This window comes from Lampetra planeri, chromosome 13, assembly GCF_965212315.1.
Source record: "Lampetra planeri chromosome 13, kcLamPlan1.2.h2, whole genome shotgun sequence".
NCBI lineage: Eukaryota > Metazoa > Chordata > Hyperoartia > Petromyzontiformes > Petromyzontidae > Lampetra > Lampetra planeri.
This window is the reverse complement of record NC_136119.1, coordinates 13,270,044-13,294,351: the sequence shown is the minus strand read 5'-3', so window position 1 is coordinate 13,294,351 and position 24,308 is coordinate 13,270,044. Positions and strand designations below refer to the sequence as shown.

At 43.0% G+C, this 24,308-nt stretch overlaps 2 protein-coding genes across 5 annotated transcripts in view; both read right to left on the bottom strand.

Moving 5' to 3' along the window:
* Window positions 1–24,308, bottom strand: part of UNC13B (unc-13 homolog B) — a 174,870-nt gene that overhangs the window by 71,694 nt on the left and 78,868 nt on the right. For all 4 annotated transcript variants that reach the window (XM_078600220.1, XM_078600223.1, XM_078600221.1 and 1 more), the window contains 3 exons: window positions 20,722–20,890; window positions 19,993–20,204; window positions 19,134–19,224 (listed from right to left, as the gene is read on the bottom strand). In XM_078600220.1, the coding sequence (XP_078456346.1) occupies window positions 19,134–19,224; window positions 19,993–20,204; window positions 20,722–20,890 (472 nt within the window). The remainder of the gene's footprint in view (window positions 1–19,133; window positions 19,225–19,992; window positions 20,205–20,721; window positions 20,891–24,308) is intronic.
* LOC144722091 (uncharacterized) lies at window positions 242–15,112 on the bottom strand. The gene has a single exon (XM_078600224.1). It carries the CDS (start codon window positions 4,791–4,793, stop codon window positions 423–425), a length of 4,371 nt encoding a protein of 1,456 aa, XP_078456350.1. The 5' UTR covers window positions 4,794–15,112; the 3' UTR covers window positions 242–422.

Here is a 24,308-nt window from a genome sequence, read left to right as displayed (position 1 = left end):
AGGACAATTTGCCTACCCTTCTACGAACTGTGGTGAACCAATTCGTCGCGACATTGTTTCAACCATTGGGTCGTGAAGATCGAACCGGCAACCGTTAGATTGCAAGTGCAGTGTCCTAACCAGATAACATTTTGTGCTTGTGGATTTTTTGTGGTCTCAAGAGTAAAAAGAAACCTTCCAATGTTGATATTAAAGTTGGGATCACGCAGTGTGTAACACAAAAGTAGTATCCCCCCCCCCCGATATTCAATATAAAAACAAGAACTAAGCTCAAATGTGTTGTGATTTTAAACCTTTTCCTTTCAATATATGATCGGGTCCAATGCAAGTGGATTGGCCAAAGTTTTTACGTAGTTTCACTCTACACAACATAGGTAACATGGACAATACTTACTCCTGGCTTACTTATAACTTTAGATATGTTAAGTAACTGAATACATAAACATACTCAACAGAATACAATCAACGCAAATCGTAGAGAACATACCTCCTGACGTGGGAACGTCTAGCTGAGCTACCTTCATTTTCTGCTGTGTTCTCCAGACTGCGTTTTGGAAGGTGGTTCGTTGTTTTCTCTCCTCCAAGACCTTTTTAAAACTCTCCAGGCATGTATGGACAAATATTCCTTCTGAGGAATGAGAATACCGAGCAGAAGGAGCGGCCATCTTTGATTCAACTACCGGTGCAATGTTGTTGCCCTTACTCTTGTGCCCTTCATCAAGCGCCGAGTCGCCGGGAGTTTGCAGGGCACGACTGGTCAACGTATTTGTATCGACATTAGCCAAGTGTGTGGAAGTTGCTGAACCTGCGTCGTGTTTGCCACTACCACCACCGCCGAGGCAGGTTTGACTCGTTAAAGATGACGTTATCAAAGTGTCTTCCATTTCCGTGGTTGGACTTAAATAAATGCGTGGCTTTTCTGTGGTGTGAATGCTGCAAATTTCCATGGATGTCTTCACTGGAACTTCTTGCAGGTTAAACTTCCCACATAATTCTTGCAAATTAGATTTATCGGATATCTTGTCAAGGCTACACCCATCTGATGTCAATTCAGTGCTAAACATACCAGATGTTTCTTCAGGGCTCAGCATATCAGAAGCATTTTCTGCACTAACAATCCCAGAAATGTCTTTCCTCGTAAAGTCATCCGATGTCTCCCCTTGACTAAATGAATCAGATCTAACTTCTTGGCTAAAGCTCCCCGATGTTTCTCCTGCATTAGCCTTCTCTGATGTCTCTGATAAATGTATTTTCTCAGATGATTCACCTGGACTGAATGTTTCCAGCGTCTTCAATGGACTAAATGTCTCATTCATCTCTGATGAATTAATGGTCGCAGTTGTTTCACAAGGACTAACTACCCCCGATGCCTCTGCAGGAGAGATCACAGCAGATGTCTCTCCTGAGTTCTCCTTTGATGTCCCACATTGATTTAACAGTTCATGAGTCTCTTTAGGAATTAGAGATTCAGTTTTACATTCGAGCACAAATTGCGGAGATTTCAATTCCGGACTTAACATGCCACATTTCTCTAGCATCTTGCGTGCATCGTCGACTGAATTTCGTTTGTGAATTTGAAGTTTTGTTTCTTCCCCGGATTTATTGAATGTGTCAGCAGTAACTTTACCGCTCATAGTAATCCCACAACTCGCAACTGGACTGGGACAGACTTTGCTGCTTGGAGATTGGTCATTCTCTCTTTCTCTTCTATGCAACGTCATCGAATTTGACCTAAAAGAAGCCCGTTTAATTGACATCCTTAGTTTCTGTAAGCTGAAGCATCTCTCTATGGACATGGTCTTCCTTTCTTTTGGTGAATTGTCTTGTTCAATCGTATCGTACTGCTCTGTTTTATTCACTAAAGGGGTAAAGTTTTGGGTTTTTTCTTGAAATTCACGTACTACTGCGGTGTTCATCCCCGAGCCTCCATTAGAGGTCACGTCAGTAGCTGTGGGGTCACGTGAAGCCACATCAACCACAGGCAATTGGACAGCCGTCGAGCCGGTTACATCTTGAGAGCAACGCGGCATTATTTCATCATTCTGAGTGCCACTTTGCACCATGTCACATTCTGTAACCTTGTGCTGCGTACATTCATCAATGCCATACATTGCACACTCTTTAACCTCACATTTAAACAGGTCGTCAGCCTTGTGCTCGATGGCATCAGCATTCCCATGTCTCCTAATGTTATCGACGCTATGACCCATGATTTCATCATCAGCCTGCTCTGGGAAATCTGCAACACTATGAGTGTCATGTTCAGAATATCTCTGCTCCACTCGTTTACAAATGCTGTCTTCTGAATTTTCATGATGCCCCTGTTGCCCAAGTTCATCGGTTCCCTGTCCCATACGTATATCGTCGCTCTGCTGAAAAAGCAAATGTTTGCTTCGAGCCACACATTCACCCTCTCTCTGTCCCAATTGTTCAGAATTATTTTCTTCCGCAATTCCATCCATGTGCTCCGCACGTCCATCATCTTGCCGTTCCACACTTTCATACTCCGCTGCACGTTTATCATCTCCTCGATCAACGTGTGCATTGTTATCCTGCTCCACAAACTCAAAATCCTCTTTTGTTACAAACTCAGCAGTCTGTTCCACACAGCCATCATTATCCTGTTCTGCAAATCTATCCTCTTCCTCCTCTACACGTTCATCATATTCTTCCACAGATGCTCCATCCCTACATTCCACACATGCACCAGCACTCTTCTCTACTTGATCATTATCATCATCACTCCCTTCTTCTACGGGCCCATCATCCTTCACTTTCACAAGTTCATGGTCCCTCTGTTCGAGACATTCGTCAGCCCTAAATTCCGTGAACTCGTCTTCGCTCTGCTCAACGAGCTCACCCTCATCACTTTGCCAATTGGCAGGCGTCTCCTCACGCGTTGCTCTTCGCTCCACTCCTTTGCCCGCTGGCTTCCTGCCAGGGGAAACTCCCGGGGAGCTACTCTGGTAAATCTGTGTTCTCCGATTTTCTTTGCTTGATATACGAATATTTGCCGTTTCATAATCTGTAAAAATAATTCCCGATTTCCAGGCGCGATCATTTTTTGCCATCGAGTAGCACTTTGAAGCTTTGCCGGGTTTCTCCTTTCGCTTTAGGGAGTCGGTGTAGTCATGCGAATGCCGGAACGATTGGCCGCTGGTGCTGCTGGTGTTGGGGACTTCGGAATCCAGAGTAGTGGAAGAAGATTTACACACCATCGAGTAAGGTCTTCTATTTTGTAAATTACCAGCTGTGATGTCCTTTCTTAAGGTCCACACTGGGGATTCTGCATTTTTGCTTTGGCCGTCTTGCGTTTCAGACGTAGGTGACCAAACACTCTGAACTGTGTGTCTGTACGATGAGCTGAGCGGTGCTTTCTCAGAGAATAACAAGGTCCTGTCATTGTCAACCGACCTGCGCTCGGCTAAGTAGTCAGAATACGTTCCAGCGCCCTCTGCTTGATGCTCAGTCCGGCCTCTGCCAAACACCGACAGCGAGCTACGAGCGGAGTAGCTTGTATCGCTGAACGTCCCGCACATCTCACTCCCACTCGATTCCCCCGACTCCCAGCCCTCCTTCTCACCCTTGACACCTTCAAAGTACAACCTGCGCTTCAAGTCTTCTGCTGCAACTCCGTGTTTGTAAGGAACACCATCGGCAAACGCTTTGATCCCAGAACTTTTCAGCCGATGACATTTTTTCAGCACGATATCCCGCTCCTGCCAACTACCAAATCTGACTAAGATGGGTCTCGGTTTGGCTTCGGAACAGCTTCGTTCCTGACCTATTCTGCAGGCGAACTGAATGTGGAAGTTTTGCTGGTCATCACGCATCCCCAGCTTTTCCGCAAAAAGGCTCCGCACCAGGCCCTCGGTGTCTTCTCCGGCCGTCTCCGCGACGTGCGTGAGACGCAGGCTGGCCACGTCCGCCTGCTGGCTAACGGGGCTCACGGGCGTGAATCCGGTGCGGATATGCTCTATTTCAGAGTGCACCGCCTCCATGCTGCCCGAAATCTCATCCACCGAGTGCTTGAGGGCATTCACGTGCTGCCGTAGCTCGGTGATCTCAAGCTCAATGCGACTTATGCCCTGCAGCTCCCGCAGGATTTGCTCCATCAATCCGTCAGGCCCAACCAGGCTAGTGCTTCTGTTGTAGCAGCGAGCCGCCCTGTCCAGCGACACGCTCCGCGGGCTGTGCTCTTCCTCCCAGCCCTCGGCGTCGCGCTGCACCAGCAACGCTTCGTGGCTCAGCTTTTTCCAGCGCTCAAACTGGGGGAAGGAAGGCACACCTCCGCTCGTGCTGGCCGGTCGGTTGACGCGAAACGTGGGGTGCTTCGCATCCTTGTCCTTCTGCTGAGAGGCGATTTGCTTCAAACAACACGCGACCTCCCGTAAGGTTTCGGAGACACATTCACTTTCACTGTCAGGAGACAAGGCCTCATCAAGGGCCTTCCCGTGCTTGCACTTCAACGCAATGTGCTTAGGGAGGCCTTTGGCCATGGCCACTCTGTAGCTACACGTTGGCGACATCTGGAAAGTCGTTTTGCTGTCCTGCTCGTTTTGGACTTTGCGGAGATTGGGCAGCTTCACAATCCTCTTGGCGGTGCGTTTAATGCCCGTTTTAAGCTTCTGCTTTTGGGTAGGCTTAGAAGTATAATCTTCCTTGGTGTCTTCTTCACAGGTAGATTCTGGCTCTGTTTTGGCACCTTTTAGGCGCCTCTTTGAGAACATGGTCACGAACAAGCGGTGCAGGAACCCTTTCAAATATTTCTTTGCCAGAAAAAAGTTGAACATGGAGGAGTTTCTTGCGAAAGAAAGGTTCCAGTTGTAAATTCAAGTCGTACGAAAAACGTGGCCAAATGACACCGCATCACATTTGGGTGCGACTGCAATCTCAGCTTCGGACAATGATGCACACCGTGCTGGCATAGAAATAAAAAGATCAGGATAAGTCAAACACCACATGACACCATAATCACTTCAAATTACAGGGCTGCCACGTGTTATTTTTTGTCGTAAAAATATCCACCATTAGCTGTAATAAAGAAAGGATAATGAGGCTCAATTACACAGGTATAATTGCAATGCAATTATACCTTTGCAGAATGTCAATAATTATTTTTTTTTAGCCCAGAATTATAGCTATTTTGCATAAAGATAAATTTGAATGAGGCATCAAAACGTATTCTATTTAATTTTCAGAATTTAACTAATTGAAAATTAAAACTAATGCTAATGATGAAAATGCAACTAGTTTTCTATGAACGAGGGCTTTGCTCGACATGTATAATGCTACCGTTAAACGGTGACACGACATGTTACCTCGCGTAATACTTTTGTCATATGCTGTAACATACACGGAACTAAAAGAGAGGCAAGGACTTGCATTTCAGAAATACAAACTCAAACAAGAATAGCAATCACCCCTTTTATCTGGAGGTCCCTGGGAGAAAAGGTAACAAAAAAATTCAAGAGATTGCGTTTCAACTTAATTTCATTAAATCCAAGAAATATTCCATGGGGCACATTGTTGAAATAAAATAAAAAGTTCCCGCCAAAATATATACAGTAAAACCTTGGATTGCGAGCATAATTCGTTCCGGAAACGTGTTTGTATTCCAAAGCACTCGTATATCAAAGCACTCGTATATCAGTTGTGATCACGTGACGTTCGGCAGACAAAGCGTGTACACGTACTACTCGTATTGCAAGACCTCGCTCGTTTATCAAATTCATATTTATTAAAAAAATTAGCTCGTCTTGCAAAACACTCGCAGACCAAGTCACTCGCAATCCAAGGTTTTCCTGTATTGTTTTTATTGTCGAGGATTGAATCTACTAATTAAAAAAAAATGTAAGCGTAAAAGCTTTCAAGTTGAACAATTAACTGTTAAATATGCAGAAGGTTAACATTGAGTCAACTTTTCCGTTCAAAATTAATAATCGGATGCACGAAATATCCCAGTTTGTATCTGGTAATATTCTATAAGCAGTATGAAACATGTTGTCCGTATGAGATTAAATTATTTTACGAACTTATGACTAAAACGGCGATTCCAAAGCGTGTATCCGTATAATTCTCCATAATTTATGAAGTGCCAATGTAGAAAAGCGTTTGTGTCATCACATGAACCAAAAGCACATCCGCTTTCTGAAACCAATGCATTGCTATTACAATTAATCAATTATGGAGAGAAAAACTGCACAGTACTATATTTCCATGCACTCAAGTCTCACATTGTAACTGCCTGTAAATGTACCGATCAAGTGAAGTGCTTTTGATACGATCAAATGCATTTTGCGGTTTGACCCATTTCAATATAAACACAACGCACGGTCAATAACAGAGCTGTTGCACATTTGACTCGAATTTCACAGCGTGTGCATTCATCCAAACATTTACCGATGTATCCACACTCGTTCTCTCCATCAGCCTCCGCGCAACACAATAAAAGCACAGCACGTGTATATTCCTACGCATTGCTTTTCAAAGCCGAGCTTTGCAATGCCCAATTATATTTTTTTACCAATATAAAACAAAATAAAGTTACCTTACCTCATTAGACACCACGATATCGCAACATCCAGAATTTCCATGCTTTAAAATTGCATTTCCACGGGTAAAAAACCACAAGCAAATTCCCACTGCAAGTAAATCCCCTTCTGTCCACACGAGGATTAAAAAGCGGGCAGGCGACGAGCAGGAACAACAAAACAACCCGCCGGATTTTCAACAACACCACTGGACGTTGCTCCTCCTGGCTGCACGTGACAGCTGAGAGTGACCTCCAGGCGAGGCAGCAGCTCACAAACAAAGCGGCCGCACGGCACGCGAGAGCGACACGCCGTCGTGCGGGGACTCTAACACTCGAGGCTGGTCTGGTGACAAACGCAGGGCGACGGGAGGGGGTGGCCCATTGCTCAGGCGGGAGCGCAGGCAATCCCAGGGTGACCCTGCAACGCTGCTCATGTACAACGCAGAGATTCCCCCTTTTGCATCTCTGGCAAAGTCTGCATGTGCCACTGGGAAAGCGTCCTCCTCCTCCTCCTGCCCTCCTGTCCCACCCTCGATGCACGTTCACCAATCAGCCCATTACGCCCCCATCGTAGCGCCCTCACCGCTGCCAATCCCGATGTTAATTCCTAAGCTGCACACATTTGCTTTCTGCAATATGCCATAGTTGGCCTATGGCAATCGTTAAATCGAATAAAAAAACGCTTGAATTTTGTGTGACACTGTTCCTGTTAATTGTAATCTTTCCTTAAAGAGTCAATGTTGCGGAAATACCACAACTGTATGTATATACAAAAGGACACCGGTTGCAATAAAACACTTTAACACAGCTGCAACAGTCGAAGGTTATCCTTTGCAATTTAATGCAAAAAGACTGTGGCAGACCTAAACATCCTGGTTGCTATGCAGCAGACTAAACCATTCCAGTGAAGAGCGGTTAAAACCTGATTTCAATAACAATGGGTTTCTTGTGTTCCACTCGGGAGGTATTTGCTATTTTCTTAATCAGCAGTCCCTGCTGGGAGCCGATAAGATAATGCTGCAGGAATCAGCCCACTTACATGGCGCACATTTCACGGTGTTCTGCATGGCCATCTCTGTCTCCAAAACGACACATTGTGCCACAGGCACACTCAGCATAAACATCAGACTCACCCTGACACGTATTACTCTATTCATTAATAATCTCAGCCTTATCATGAAATGCACTCATAATGTGCGTACAAAATATATATAAAGAATGTGGTTCTTAACATCTCCATTGGCGAGCCTCAGCCAGGGGAGGCCATGCCATATTGTCATTGCAGAGGTCAGTCTGTGCATTGGTTAATCGCGGTACAACCTGGACAAATATACGATGTTAATATTAAGACATCAGCCCTCGGGCAGGAGCTTTGGGATTCGTAGCATTGTTAAAATGTGAGGGATCGTGCTATTGTGAGGAGGCCTTTATCCAGCAGTGGATAGATCGTGACTGCTGATGTAAACATTAAAAACAAACCCTTCCCCCTTCAACTATCCCAAATGAGATGTTCTGGTATACATAGCCAAGCAAGCTGAAAATAGGGCTACCTTAGTTATCGACATTTTGTGAGCCTGTTATCAAATGATCGAAATAAAAAAAGTATGGAATACGATAAAATAATAACAGTGCATTCTCTTGAGTCCAATATTTCCTTGTCGCTAAATAATAAAGATATAAAAATATTAATATAAGAATTCGGTTTTGCCAAATTTAACAGGTGTTTTGGAAATGTGTGCCAATGAGATGTCACATTACCATTAAGTGTTGGCTTAATTTATTTTACAAAATTTATCTCAGGTGCATTAGAATAATTTCAGGCACATTTTCCATTGATACATTACAAACTATGTAAAAAACTGGAGGAAGTTTCAAGCTGGAATGTCTTAAAACTGTGAGATTACCCGTCTAACTATAACCAGCATCGCAAGTTCTCAAAACATGGAACTCGCATGCTCATGGCCACGCTGTAAAATATTGCATGAGCAAGAATTAGTGGTAAAATGTGCTTCTGGGTGTTTGAGGAATAGAACCTGCAACCTCTAAGTGGACATAGCAAGCCAGAATGGTTGTGGCATGCAGGGTTTTCACTCCGAGACTATATGCCACAAGTCCATATTTGCCTCGTGGATGCTTTATAGATTTGTTTTGGCAGCCAGTGAGAGACCAAAGCATCAAATGCCTCATCAGGTCAAACTATCGAGAGGTGAAGCCATCTTAATTAAGGGAACATAAATCGTATACTTTAGAGAAAAATATATACATCATAGTATTAACATGCAGCATTTAAAATTTTAAAAGGGGGAAAATATCGAAAATGCTATTCAGTTAAATGCCGAATACCATACTAGTTTACAAATATTCTTGGTTCTTTTGGTAAAGTCACGTAGAAGGGAAATAATAAAATAATAAAATAAAACAACACCGGATGATGATTGCTTGTGTTGCAATCGAAACGTCGTGAGAATTTTATTGTTGTAATTTAATTATTTTATTATTTAGCTTCTACGTGACTTTACCGAAAGAACCAAGAATATGAATCCCTGCAGTCACGAAAGCTTTAAATCGAAATTTAGTTTACAAATATTTCGCTATAAAAATGTAACGAGCAAGATTTACCTTCACTGCACAGAATTATCACGCGCATCTCAGGTAATCATTTTTCAGACTTTAAAAAAAACCTTAACCATAACAATTAGCCAAACACATGTTATCCATGAGCAATTACAGATAATGGGAGGTTACTCCTTTCGTCATGATACTGTCATTATGAAATTGGCAGATAAGAGGAAGAGCTGATGTGGAGAGGAAATAATGTGTAGCGAATCAGTTTCAGTTGGGAATAACAGGACCATGGATAGCACACATTGGACCGTACGTGTAATTATACATATTCAAGGCAGCCACCTGTGCCTTCCGAAGAAGCTATTTAAGGAAACGTGTTATACCCGTGAAAAAATAATGGCATTGTTCCAGACTGAATGTTTTTATCGAGCTCAGCAGATGCACACAGAATTTACATTCCTCCCCCAAAAGCACTCTGACAATTTCCTCCTCGTTCAGCTGGATACCGGTGCAGCAAGATACATCCGTGTACCGTACTCAAATGCTCCCTCGACATATGGTCACCTTTGAAAACCAGCACTGACCAACGTGGTAATGTACGGTAAAAAAAACCACCATGACCAACAAGGCAAGGCAGTCCTGCATTATAATCGTTTCTTTATCATTAAAGACGATATGACCTTCGTTTTACCAACATCTACACGAGGCGGAGAGCTGAAGGTTCGACTCACACAAACTATTTGTTTTGGTGTTATCCTAGCACTAAAGTTGTATTGCCAGGCCAGTGGTAGAAATTCCACAGCTTACACCTCGAAATCCTGGCAGACAGCGGGAAACTCCTTTCACCACCCCATTTTTAATCTTCATTAGATAAAAGACCCCTTTATGTTCAACACATAAACATTAAGGCAATGGGCAAACAATGACTTCACAGTGCTAAGAATTTCGTTGAGGCCAGATCACTTAATGCGCTATGTTCTCTTTGCAAGCGAATTCCAATATATTTGTAAAGGAAATAACATAGGATAGTGGATCACAGTGTATCACGCGCATACAAAAAAAGGTTGGCTAAAACTTGTAGCCAGACGACAAATATTAAATACTGCTATTTAGCACAAAGTAAGCTCGTACAAATTTGTCAGACCACATGGGAGAAATACAACTAATTTTACAACCAAGCAAATACAGTGCCACATGAACGTGTGATTTCCACCACTGAATCATGGCCATCAACAGCTATGAACGCCGCTTCGTGCTCGCTAGATAAGAGGGTCACGTGGACCCTTGACTTAAGACTCCAATGTCACCGCTCTTCAAATTCTAATATTCATGCGGCACAGGAAAAATGCAGAACTTCAACATAAAATGAAGAGCTCACCAAACTATCAAAGGAGTAGTCTTTTGGTTGATTTTCAAACAATTATTTTTCTATTATCGCTGATGTGCCTGGCCACATGCGCTAGACTGACACATGTATATTTTTAGAAATGGTTACGTGCACTAAACAACAAAGAGTTAAGGTTTATCCCAACCAAGCTTCCAACTCTTTAATCCTGATGAAGCGTACAATCTATGAAGAGATTCACATGAGATGCGTGGACAAAACTACACCTTAACTGTTCCCAATTTAATGGCATCCAAATAAATAGCGGTTGAAACCGGTCGTTCACTTCGCTGTTTGGTTTGGTTCCATTCTATGGTTACAAGTCTGTGCCATGGCAACCGAACCTTAATGTTCCCCGTAAATGGTTGAAAAAGCAGCCGCACACGTTTTGCGCTATGGTCCAGTGATTCAACATGGACGGGTCATCGATGATGATGATGATGATTTGCCAATTGGCTCTATCACACAACTATAACTGCAATTTTGGCTCGAGTGAGTCATTGGTAAGTAACATATTTTTCAACCTCCATTTTCTTCTCGAAATAAAAATGTCCTGGAAGCATTTACGTTTCATCCAATGTGCAGGAACGAAATAGAAATTAAACATGCTTGTGTTTTGTCATTCGTTGTGTAGGCCGTCATTAAATGTGACGCCCTTCCCATTTATCTGCGTATTTTTAAAAGAAAATATTTTCTCGTTTTGCCCTGGTAATGTGATATTTTTATGGCCTACGTTTTACGTCAGACATTTTGAGAAGCCGTGGCTTTGAACGCTTAACAAATACTAATAATACACTTTTGTCCTGATTAATTAAAACATAAAAAAATATTTGACCTAATTAAATCACACACAATGTGGTTTAAACATTCTATGACTCGTAACTTTCTTTCAAATTTCCACTTTGTCAAACTGTAGCATCGAACCATGTTTATACGATACTGATGTCAACAAGTGTTTTGCTTAGCAGACCCGTGCGGCACCTACATTGCCTACTATTTATATCACTTAATTTTTCGATTTTTACCAACTGCCTAAACACATATAGCTCATTGTCAAGCATATAAAAGTCCAACAGTGTGATTCCTACACATTGGCGGAGAACTATTCACTTGTGATCATGAAGTCTATTTTAGCAAAACAAAAAGCCAAACATGGGCATGGGGGCCTTCAGCTGGCTCGACGATAGTGGCTGGACAAGTATGAGGGCAATTAAAATATGAGGCACATTTGGCAGAGGAGCTTGACAAGGAATTGTTTTGCGATCTGCCAGAGGCCAGAGGTTAGGATGTCACAAAAGGTGGACATCCTTGCTACGTTCGGCTTGCATCGTTAGAGTTCATGCTGGTGGGAATGTTTTTTTTTAAGTATCACCACTTCATCCAAAAAGGGATATTCACTAAGTATAGTAGGATAAGTCATCTTCAGCCATGAATCACAGCCTGGAAAGTAACCAGCCCTGCTGGTAGATCACTTCGCCATCCAAAATCCAGCAGATCAAACAGTCCAAGTGGTGATTCAAGATTAACAAGCAAGGCGTAATTAACTGTTCAGTCTCAAAGGTGGGATATATATAGTTGTGAGAAAATAACACAATGAGTTTGAACAGAGGGAGCACAGAGAGGGCAAGGATAGGACATTATTGAAATGTTTAAAATAAATACATTTAAACTCAATGTTTTATTTCAAGAAATGTTCTACAAAACGGATTACAATTTTAAGGTAGAGAGATGGTTGGGTGGTAACGTACTGGACTATGCACATTAACGGTTCCAGCGCAACACATTAAAACAAGCTCTATTCATTTATCATATCTTATATTTATTTATGAAGAGCAAGACATGGCATTTTTTCCTGCATCAAATGAATCATGCTATATATTAAAAAAAAAGGCTTGCTGGCTGTATTCCTGGATGGTGGGACGGAGGTTATGTCGAGATAGGCAGCTGCGTCCAAAGGACGTTTGGGTTGATAGTTTAATCTCAAAATATTTTTTTTCCGTAAATTATCATGAGGTTAGCGATTCGTACATTTTATACTCCATCTAGCAGTCGGTGTTCACATCCTTTTTAAGCTTCGTGATAGGCTGCATGAATATCAAAGGGATGTGCATGTCTTAATTTGTGTGAGCATGAAAAGATTCCATGACATTTGCACAAAGGCCTTTGAATGCAATCACGGTCCAATTTGGTGAATGAAATTAGATATTTTAAATTACAATGTCCCTTCTTGAATGCTTGCCGAAGTTAAACAATGCAAGTATATCAATTAGGGACAGAGGTTTCTCTGGCCAAAATCGCTGTTAGACTTCACCGACATTATGGTGGCTAAAACAACACTTTCGGAGAGACCACTTCATTAGATAACTGAACAAAAGTTTGTACTTCTGTCCTGGCAAAAAAAAAGCGCTAACCCTAAGCACAACAATGTAGGAGATTATATTGCCTCATGTTCATTCTATGCTCTCTTGGTACCCTATATAAAAGCAATGCGTTATCCGACAAGCCTATATCAATTTGTATAAACTGTACAACATTTGGCATATGTTGCAATTAGCGGTATCCTAGACTGTCTCATTAGTCTGCGATATATCTAAACACTACCGTCATGCTAATGAGCTCAAATCTACAGATACACGCACCCAGGAAATGATTGTGAGATCACATCGCTTTGAAGAAGACACACGTGACACAGCTAATTAAATCATTAAGAATAGATTACGCAAATCCATTTATATACAGACCATATGGAATGCTGTTTACTTGCATGAGACAATGGTGCAATATAAACATAAAAACACGAAAATCAAGAGAACATTTAACGTAAGGCAGTCAAAATTTTGTCTAAACGAGGAAAAGGACAAAATAAACAACGTGAGCAAAATTAGCATTTGGTTCTTCAGTGACAGGATTATAGTCTCCAAGGCATGGGCTTCAGAAAATCATGTGCAGTTCATAAAGACAGGTGACATGTGATGTCATTCCAGTGAAGGCAAGCTGTGCGTGACTTTCCTTGCCCCAGGAGAAAATCACAGTCGCACATTTCACTGCCTTCTTTTTCCCATTTCAACTCTTTGGGCATGCCCATGGTACTTGGTGGAGGAACGATTTGCTGAGCGAACATATTATTACAGTTCCTGCTGATTTTGGAATACATTTCCATCAAGATATTTTCACAGAAATACACAATAAGGGATTGGGATCGTTTTCCCATCTACATCCAGCTATTATTTTACTCACTTCACATTGTTCATGTGTTGTCCACTTAAAAAAATAATTAGCATATATGCACAAACTAAAAAAATGGATAATAAGTCTGCAGATCCTGCAGTGGTGAATTCATACTTTAGGATTTTTTTACTTATTTTTGTAGTCCGGATATATTTCAGATTTCAATGTGGACAATTTTGGATTTCTCTCAGATTATCAAATAATTCACATGATATGCTCATTAACCTGTATCCGTGAGAGCAAAAGTGACATCACCCAATGCCACGGGAAGCCTCTTTTGGTGGGAAAAACGCAGATATGGCTTAATAAATATAGTTTTACATCAATCTAAAACGATTATTTTTCAGACCCAATTTTCCGATTTTTCACATAAATATGAAAATTGGGAACATGGGATGATGCCATCAATAGCTTAATTTTTTGTCTCAGTCATGTGTTTGCCTAATTTGTTTTGAGGCCTATGTAATACTTAATTTCAGCATTAATCATATCTGTAACAATAACCGTATAAACGAATTACACTCATGTCTTAAAAAATATTTTACCGTGAAAATATACTAATTCAATTGTAGGAGAATTTTAGATTTCGTTTTTTGCTGAGGAGTGTCTAGAAAATGTCAACGGAACAATAGAATTAACGAAAATGAGGACACGAGGTGAAAAGGTTAAAACAGCGAGAGAAGTGAAAGTGGTTGAGAGTATTGAGAGAGAGAGAGAGAGATGAGGTGAAAGGAGCATTTAGAGGTTTACACGGGGGATGAACTGGAGTGTCAGGGAAGGGAGTGAGTGGGGGGGAGGCCAAGGAGGTGACAGAATACAATTTGTAAGAACAAACGAGAGGGATATATATTTGATTGAAACAACGTGTAAGATGTTTGTTTCACTTGCATTGAATTCCCTTATGACTATTCAATAAGCACATCAATTTGACACAGACGCTGCATAGCTACGCATGAAATAACTGGTAAGACGTGCATTAATAGTAAAATGCATAACACATTGGATTAAGAGAAAGAGGTCAAGGCATGTTTAATTTTCTATTTAAAGCTTTCGTGACTGCAGGGATTCATCTTCTTGGTTCTTTCGGTAAAGTCACGTAGAAGGAAAATAATAAAAATAAAACATAATAAAATGTTTAATGTCGCAGTACGAGTTTTGGTGAGGTCATTCCTTGAGGTGGACATATCTGTGTACCTGTGCGGGTCAAAAAGCTGAACTTTAGCAAAGCAACTAAAACTAATAGTTTAGACTTTGAATACTGATGCAAGTGGAGGTTGCGAGTCATTCCATGCAGGAGCATGGCAAAATATATAATCAAGAGAAGAAGGTTGTGATGGGTGGGGTATGTGTGCAGAATAGAGGAGGGAGGCTAATAAGATAGGCGTTGGAATGGGTCACCAGTGGTAGATAGAATGGGTCACCAGTGGTAGATAGAATGGGTCACCAGTGGTAGATAGAATGGGTCACCAGTGGTAGATAGAATGGGTCACCAGTGGTAGATAGAATGGGTCACCAGTGGTAGATAGAATGGGTATCCAGTGGTAGATAGAATGGGTCACTAGTGATAGATAGAATGGGTATCCAGTGGTAGATAGAATGGGTCACTAGTGGTAGATAGAATGGGTATACAGTGGTAGATAGAATGGGTCACTAGTGATAGATAGAATGGGTCACTAGTGGTAGATAGAATGGGTCACCAGTGATAGATAGAATGGGTATCCAGTGGTAGATAGAATGGGTCACCAGTGGTAGATAGAATGGGTCACTAGTGGTAGATAGAATGGGTATCCAGTGGTAGATAGAATGGGTCACTAGTGGTAGATAGAATGGGTCACCAGTGGTAGATAGAATGGGTATCCAGTGATAGATAGAATGGGTCACCAGTGGTAGATAGAATGGGTATCCAGTGATAGATAGAATGGGTCACCAGTGGTAGATAGAATGGGTATCCAGTGATAGATAGAATGGGTCACCAGTGATAGATAGAATGGGTATCCAGTGATAGATAGAATGGGTCACCAGTGGTAGATAGAATGGGTCACTAGTGGTAGATAGAATGGGTATCCAGTGGTAGATAGAATGGGTCACCAGTGGTAGATAGAATGGGTCACCAGTGGTAGATAGAATGGGTACCCAGTGGTAGATAGAATGGGTCACCAGTGGTAGATAGAATGGGTATACAGTGGTAGATAGAATGGGTCACTAGTGATATATAGAATGGGTCACTAGTGGTAGATAGAATGGGTCACCAGTGATAGATAGAATGGGTATCCAGTGGTAGATAGAATGGGTATCCAGTGGTAGATAGAATGGGTATCCAGTGGTAGATAGAATGGGTCACTAGTGATAGATAGAATGGGTCACTAGTGGTAGATAGAATGGATGCCCGGTGGTAGATAGAATGGATGCCCGGTGGTAGATAGTGGGTACCCAGTGGTAGATAGAATGGGTCACCAGTGGTAGATAGAATGGACGCCCGGTGGTAGATAGTGGGTACCCAGTGGTAGATAGAATGGACGCCCGGTGGTAGATAGTGGGTACCCAGTGGTAGATAGAATGGGTCACCAGTGGTAGATAGAATGGATGCCCGGTGGTAGATAGTGGGTACCCAGTGGTAGATGACCTAAGGCCAGATGGTGGGATATTGTAACGACAGATTTAGGTCAGACGCTAACTTTGCAGCAACTGCATAAACGTATCAGAAGGAAGGAAGCAGTCGCAAAGTGTGGTGGCATCGACAGCATTGCGTGTAACGGACTGCTGTTAAGACATCTCGACGTTCACATGAGCACAATAATAAATTAGAACAAAATAGGGCTGCATTTCACCAGTTATCAAGTGATGTGGGAAGCACAGCCTGCATCACCATTCTACGCACATGTGAACACGTTATTGAAGGACTCCAAACCCACCCAAAACATGCGAATTTAACAAATCCAAGAAAAACAAACGGTCACAATTGCACCACGTGACTGAGACAAAAGGTGACGTCAGCTCAAGCTCCCATTGAATCCAGCAACATTACCAACATAGGCATCAGCATGACAACTGCTGATGAGATGAGACCTTTGCAGGAATACATGTAAACAAACATTCGCTACACATCTGCTGCTACTGATTTGAGAACGCTGCGTCAACAGCAATGCGTGAAAGTCCCCGTCACACATAGAATAACGGGCGAGGTAGACTCCGGCGCCAGTTTGTGTAGAAATTACATTTAAAAAAATACTGCATATTGAAAAATACCAAAAAATATAATGGGCATATGATGAACTGTGCTCAGTATAATGCACAAAATGAATCCACAAATACAAGTATTTTTTTCGCAATGAAAATAGAATATATTACGATTTCCAATTAAATATATGGTACACAAGAGTATGCTTGCAAAAGAGAATCATAAATGCTAAACGATTCGCGCTGGAAGGATAATGTCGTGTGTAGGCAGTATAACCCATTTTCAGTGGCTGTGGAGAGATTATTCTGAAAATGGCGGTGCATAAGCCTCGCTCAGTCTCCCAACGGCAACGTGTTGCAGCGCACGGGAGCCCAGTCCGACGTGGACGCACCGCACCATTGAGGCATTTCATAGGAGAGCAAATCCACACCGTGGCACCCTTCAGCACATTGCCAGGAGAAGCCAGCGAACCGCCATGACGTGCACAGCCCAGTAGATCATGACAATACACAAGACAGCGTATGAAAAATGTATACGACGAGAGAAGGAATGGTGGTGCAAGGGTTAGCGCACTGCGCTATCCACTCGGCTACCTGAGTTCGGCTCACATCAGTGGCGCTAACCAATGTACGGTCAAACCTCCTCCCTGACCGACATGGAAGGCCTTCATCCAACAGCAGATTGCCCAAGGGCTGAAAAGTGTTCGTACATTTAAGATGATTTCGAAAACTACAGGTTGATACAGCATAGTACAAAGTGGGACACAGTGTCATGTAGGAGAGAGACGGAGGGTATTTCACTGTGAGAATGATTAAAACAAGATTTATCCCCACCCCACAGTGCTATGGAATAATAAACAATGATTTACCATTTTAACTTGTGAGTTAAATATCTCATTTTCTCAAGCATCCAAGAGTAGAATTTCAGAGAGCATTACAATGCACAACAGTATAACAAGGTACTGCATACTATTTAACAGCAAAGCCGAGCTATAGCATTCTACAAAGCGGATAAATAAAACACAGAACTGCACACAATTGGACAATGCATCGGAGCACAGTGGCAATAAGTGATAAGAGAATGGAAGAGATCAGGACAGCTCTGTGCAACGCACTAATTTCCACACTCACAAGGATCCGTTTCAAGACCTGGTCCAGGCTGATTGAGAGCTAGAAAAAATCATGCTGTGAAATATAATGGATTCGGAAACAAGCAAATGGCACATCTTGGTTTACCCACCTTTTAAGCATAATTGCCGCAAATTCTCCCCACAGTACTTACGCCATACGGTCACCAACACCAAAGTGACACGTAACAAACGTTCTAGATTTGAAGCTTTCGTGACTGCAAGGAATCATATTCTTAGGTTTTTTCGGTAAAGTCACGTAGGTAAAACATCAAAATTAATGAAAATAAAATAAAAACAAAAACAAAAATCGCGACGTTTGCCTCCGAAACGTCGTGATTTTTGTTTTTGTTTTTATTTTATTTTATTTTCATTAATTTTGATGTTTTACCTACGTGACTTTACCGAAAAAACCTAAGAATAAGTAACAAACGGGTAAGTGTGCAGTATCAAAGCGGGGCTATACACTTATTCCTCAGCATTTTGAAATGTGTTTGCAAATGCATATAAAGGACTCCGTTTGAACAAAGCATTTTGCAAGTGAAGCGAACATTGTGAAGATAGCCGTTTATGAATCTTGTCAGCCTCTTATCTGTGATTACATGACAGTGTGAGGGGTTCATTAGAAGAAAAAAAACGCCGGGGTGACGTCGAATGGATACGTGAGCTCACTCGATGGACCTCCCCTTAAAAACGCCCTCGGGTCAAATAGGCTGCACCGTTGTCACAGGCAACTCCAGAAGGCAAACTTAGAAAGAGTTTTTAGAGGTCAGGTTGACCTTCGTGCATGAAAATGTGAGGGAGAAATGGGGGGGGGGGGGGGGGGGGCAAAATGAAACTCCCATGTACAACAGATGATGCGACCTTTTATTTTGTGCAAACTCTGCGCACAGTGCCCCTTGAGCAATGTGGAAGTGCTGCCCTCGCAGGTTACTCCAAAATGTGCGATTGGTTTTAAAATTGGTCCTCGGTGCATGAAGAGGCATTCCGAGCTTCTTGGGAAGACACAAGTGCGGATTTCGCCTTGGCAACCGCACCGCAGTACGCGCACGGCAACGGATACTGTTGCTAGGAGGAGATAGGGAAGTAACCGTTACCACGCCGACCGTTTCCCTACCTCACGGATCTGCATCTGGACCTTGTGGATGGCACGTATCCAGCGCGCGCGCGCCGGGGTGAAGGGGCTTGGCCCCTCGTCGGACACGAACCTGCAGAGTGAACAAAGCCCTGCCGATCAGCACGTGCCCTTGTGCGGCGTGATACACGGCACATCCGCACAAGGGCATGCTTCATTCATTCAAAAGGGCCGTGCGTCCAGGAGTTTGTATAAAACAACATATAAATCTAAAAAAATTGTCTCAAAAAATGTTGTCATTTGTAGAAATTTGACATCCAGGGGGTTTTACTTCCCACGGAATATTTTACGAGGTGCCACCCCCCCAACCCCAACTGCCAACCGTCCAAATCCAATCCTCCCAGGCAGGGAGGGGGTGGGAGTGGTGGAATTGGGATGAGGGTAGTATTTTTTCGGAGCCAAGCCATTGAAAGTTCCGGCTGAAATCATGCACTGCTGACATCCATTTCCAGATGAGCGTAATTCAATGTTACCATAATTATCGATCATATAATGCTATTAATTGGTTCCAGGCCAGATAAGTGGCAGCGAAATGTTAACTACCTCGCCTGGTTTAAAGGAGGTCGTAGGTTTGATCCCGACCCTCACGCCTATATATCTGCAGTTTACGTGTTCTCCCCGTGGTCGCGTGAATTTTTCTCCGGGTCCTCTGGTTTTTCCCTCCAAATTTAGAATCAACATGCGTTTAGAGTATCTATCTGCTATACACTTCCACATTATCAGCCACTTCGTTGAGCTATCGTTTGTGGCCAAGTTGCTTCTGAAAAAAAGCTACATAGCAGCTCAGTGAGCCTCACCTGATAAAATAGCGAGCGTGGGACACTCCCGCGCACACTCTCACCTGTCGGTGGGCCGAACGATGTTCGGCAGGCCCTCGTCGTTGTGCAGAGCCTCGCGGGCCTCCGGCTTGGCTTCGTGGCGGAGGGTCCCGGGCGAAGCGGCCTCCTCGCTGATGGGCTGCGTGTCGTCGGAGCCGTGGTACTCCCCACCCCGCTGGTGGTGGTACTCCTCTCGGTCGCTGTACGCACCCCGCGAGTCCTGCTCGGTGAGCACCTGGGCGCAACACAAAACGCGCACGCCGGAGCCTTGCATTTTTATGTCCTACCCCGGTGTGGGGAAGCGGTGAATACGGTGGGCATCGTGCCAATGGTCAGTTTCATAGGTAGTAGTACTATGCTTTCGCGACCAATATTGTCCGTAATGAAGGTTTTTTTTTGGGTAAGATCGCGTGAATATAAATGTGTTGTTACATCTTCCGCCAACCGACGTAGTCAATTCGTACGGTTTTGTCATGTAAACAGATTGGGCAGATCCCAGGTGGTTTCATCACAAGCGAGCTTACTATCACCCACGCGAAATGTGGGAGGAAGGCAACCTTTGGTCGGCATGCATTATGTATGCACGAGGAAAGGTTATGGTGGTTTCAACACGAAAAGTTACGAATCGCCCTGCCATACGAGAGAATAGAACAGAGCAGCAAAGGTTGAAGGTTTTGGCGGCTGTAACGAAGCGGGACAGGAGAATGTATGGACAGGTGGTGGTTAGTTACGGAGGAGCTTGGTGACAGCACCTTGCGGTAAGCGGAACTGCCCCGCGGGAAGCTGCTGGAGCTGCGGAAAGAGTGGCAGTCGAGCCCAGCCTCGTCCTCCTCCAGCTCATCCTGATCCAGCTCGCTCAGCTGCTCGGAACTCGCCTGGCTCAGGTTTGCCGAAGAGCCGTAGCTTCGGCTGCCACCAGGGCTGCAAGAGCCCGCGTGCACACAGCAACACATCTTACATGCTGCCGCAGAACCATAGTCGCCGTAACACTTCTGTGCACGAATACGCACGAGCGCACCTTAAAACACGTCCGTCAATAACGCTGCCCTGAAAGAGGACGAATTGTACGACAGGTGACGTTTGAGGGCAATGGAGGTTGCTCATAGCGGAGAGCATTACCCTAAAACGTCACGTGGTCTCGAAACATCGCCCATCGGTTTTATTTTCCTTTTTTTAGGGAAGCGTTATTGAAAAATGCGGCCAAGTGGTTTTGTTATTTGTGCTTGTGCACGACTAACGCAGTATTGCATATTTGTTTTGGTTCGATACAAAAACACGTGTGATGATCTAATCATATGTATATATTAAAAAGTATTATTTATTTACCAATTTATACATTTATTTTTCATATACATCACTCGTTTAATTCATCCTGAAAATTACCCAATTGTTATCAACATTTTATATTGTTTTATAACTGTACATTTTTACGGTTTAACGTTAGATATAGTAAGTAGCCTATATTCAAAATATAGATGACAATGAAAAAATATTAATATACATGTAAAGAATGTCATTTGGAGTGACACATTTGACAATCATACAATGCATGCAAATTATTCTATAAATACCAGAATTACAAAAAAACAACAAAAGCCATTCGCAATCAGTACAATAAACACACAATAAAAGCCAGAAGGGAAAAGCCAGCTAAACATTCACATTTCAAAGTGTAGGAAAGGTTTCAAATCGAACATCTACAAACACAGTGTGCTAAGGAGACACTAGATAAATGGTGAAAACCATTTATCATGCTGGATTTTCTACTGGCCTTTCGACACGCAGCAGGTCCATGGTTGCCACGGTTCCTGTGTCTGTCTTCAGTTCCTCATCACACGCCGGCATATTTATTGCAGGCTCCTTCAAGGAACTTACAAGGTCTGACTCTCCAATAACCTCCCCTCTGGAAACCTCTGAGAAAGTGCATTTTTCATTTCCCTCTGGTGGGTTTTCACCAACAGCATCTACACTAAGTTCAGTGTCGACTTCTGTCTGTATAACATCATCTGTCGCCGAAGCAGCCACATGGATCTCCATGACCTGCTCGTCACCCAACACAGAGTGAGAATGCTCAGAAATATTGTCCGGGATATTTACATTGTTGATGGCCTCAACAGAACTTGCCGGGCTAGTTACAGGTTCTGCCAGATCACCTCCTTTTGCATTTTCGGATTCCGAGTTAATAACCTCGCTTGCTGAAGTTTCAGTGCATGGTAGCTTCGTGGGTCCAGTGCGGTCATCGTCCTCTCTAGCAGCTCGAGTTTCCTGGGACGTGCGCTCGATATCTTTACTTTGTTGTTCGCTTGCAAAAGGAAGCTTGAATTTGCTAAAAATGCCACTCTCTTCCTTAGTTGTCTGGACCATTCTTCCCACTAGAGATGCATTTTTATCATAGAGACTAAAAAATGGACGCTTAAATTTCCCCATAAACCCCTCGTCTTGGGCAGGCACTGCTTCAATCTCGGTCTTTAAAGTGGACTCATGGGAATTTGGCAAAGCAGTAGAAGCTATACTTGTTTTCTGCTGGTCAGTCAATTCTACAGAAGGTGGCAATTCTCTCACAGGTGTGTCAACGTCCAAAGTTGGAGCCTTTTCTTCGATGGACAGGCTGTCATCTTCCAAGGTACTCAACTCGATGTCATTACCTACAGACTTTACGACACTTTGCTCTTCATAAGCATCACCTGCTTCCTGACTTTCCTCTTGTGTGATTGTAATGATTGGAACCTCCGTAATGGACTCGTCCGTACCAAATTCACCATCGACGTCAACCACATGCGCGTCTATTTTCTGCACATTTTCGTTGGTGGCTACAACCGAGGATTCATCATCTGCAATCAGCTGTTCTTTTGCTTCACTCTGATCAGGATGATGAGGGTCACTGTCGACGTTATCTTCACCTCTCTCCCAACTTTGTTCATTAGATGGCAGTGAACTCTCTGAGCATACATATGGCTGCAATTCATCAGACAAAAGCTCTGCCCTTGAAGCCTGATCCAAGGCCGGTGGTTGACTGTCAGTGACATTCACCTCAGAATGAGCCGGAGCAGCGCTCGAACATTTCGCTTCATTATTTTCGGGAGCATTCATGTCTGCACCCGGTGAGGCAAACATTTTAAATAATCCTCCCGTAGACATTTGCGGCAATGGTTTACTATCAAACATGTCTTTAAATGGAAGGTTAAATCCCCTCGCGCTTTCCGGTTTAGGCAGTGGAATCTTAACGGAAGACAACGACCCGAAAGAGAAAGATGACCCAAAGCTTGTGTTTGCACTCGGATCAGCTTGTGCCGAGGTCATAGTTTTAATTTTTGACATGAACCCGATGAATGAATCACCGGAGCTACTTGCAAAGGACTTGTCTTGCGTGGCTTGCTGGTCTTGAATAGTTTTTGAACTTTCAGCTTGAGTTGAAGTCATGGTTTTCATTTTTGACATGAAACCAGTGAACGTATCAACAGAACTACTTGCAAAGGACTTTTCTTGTGCAGTTTGGTGGATTTCTGCAGCTGCGAAATTTTCAATTAAAACATCATTCGCAGTAATGTGGGAATCATCGCAAGGTTTATCCTCAACGTACTGTTGGTCTTCTTGAATGTGTTCACCTAAATCCAACTTGTCTTGGGCATCTTCCAATTCATAATTTTCACATTGGTTTCCCAATTGTATTTGTTCATCAATAGATTCTTGTGACATTTCTGTCTTCTCTTCAATAATACAAGCATCCCCTTCTTCATAATAATCCTCATAGGCATTATTGTAGTCTTTTTCGCTGCCGTTACCATCGTAGGAAGATTCTCTAAACAGCTGCTCGCTATTCTCTTCATCACCGTGACTTTGCAAAGAAGAAATGTGTTCATCAGGAAAGTCATTCATCAAGGTCTGGTCAACATCTACATCAGCATCAATATTTTCATCATAAGAACAACCTGGAGTTTCGCTATTCAACAATGCTTGATCATCTACTTGATCACAATTATCATCCACGTCGACGTCCGTTAACATGCTGTCTTCACGTGCGGCCACATACTCTTGTGGTGTGACGATTTCTAAATGGTCGACATTTAGTTCGCTCTCCTTGCCTGGTGTGACTTCTTCTAACTGGGTATCATTTAACCTATTTTCCTTACTTTCTTCAAAGTCCAGCAATTCATGTTTGTGAAGATCTGACTGCATTGGTAAAGCATCTTCTTCTATCTTGTCTGTCTTCTTGGTAAAGGGTATAGATGTATTGGCTGAAGACACTTCATGAATTGGAAAGCTGTGATGTGTTTCACTCTTGTGTACAGGAATTGCTTCTGCTTTGCCAGATGGTTGCTTTTCTTCAGCAAGGCTAAAT

Excerpts from the sequence above, each read along its gene's own strand:
- LOC144722091 (XM_078600224.1), bottom strand. The coding sequence starts at position 4,793 with ATGTTCAACTTTTTTCTGGCAAAGAAATATTTGAAAGGGTTCCTGCAC.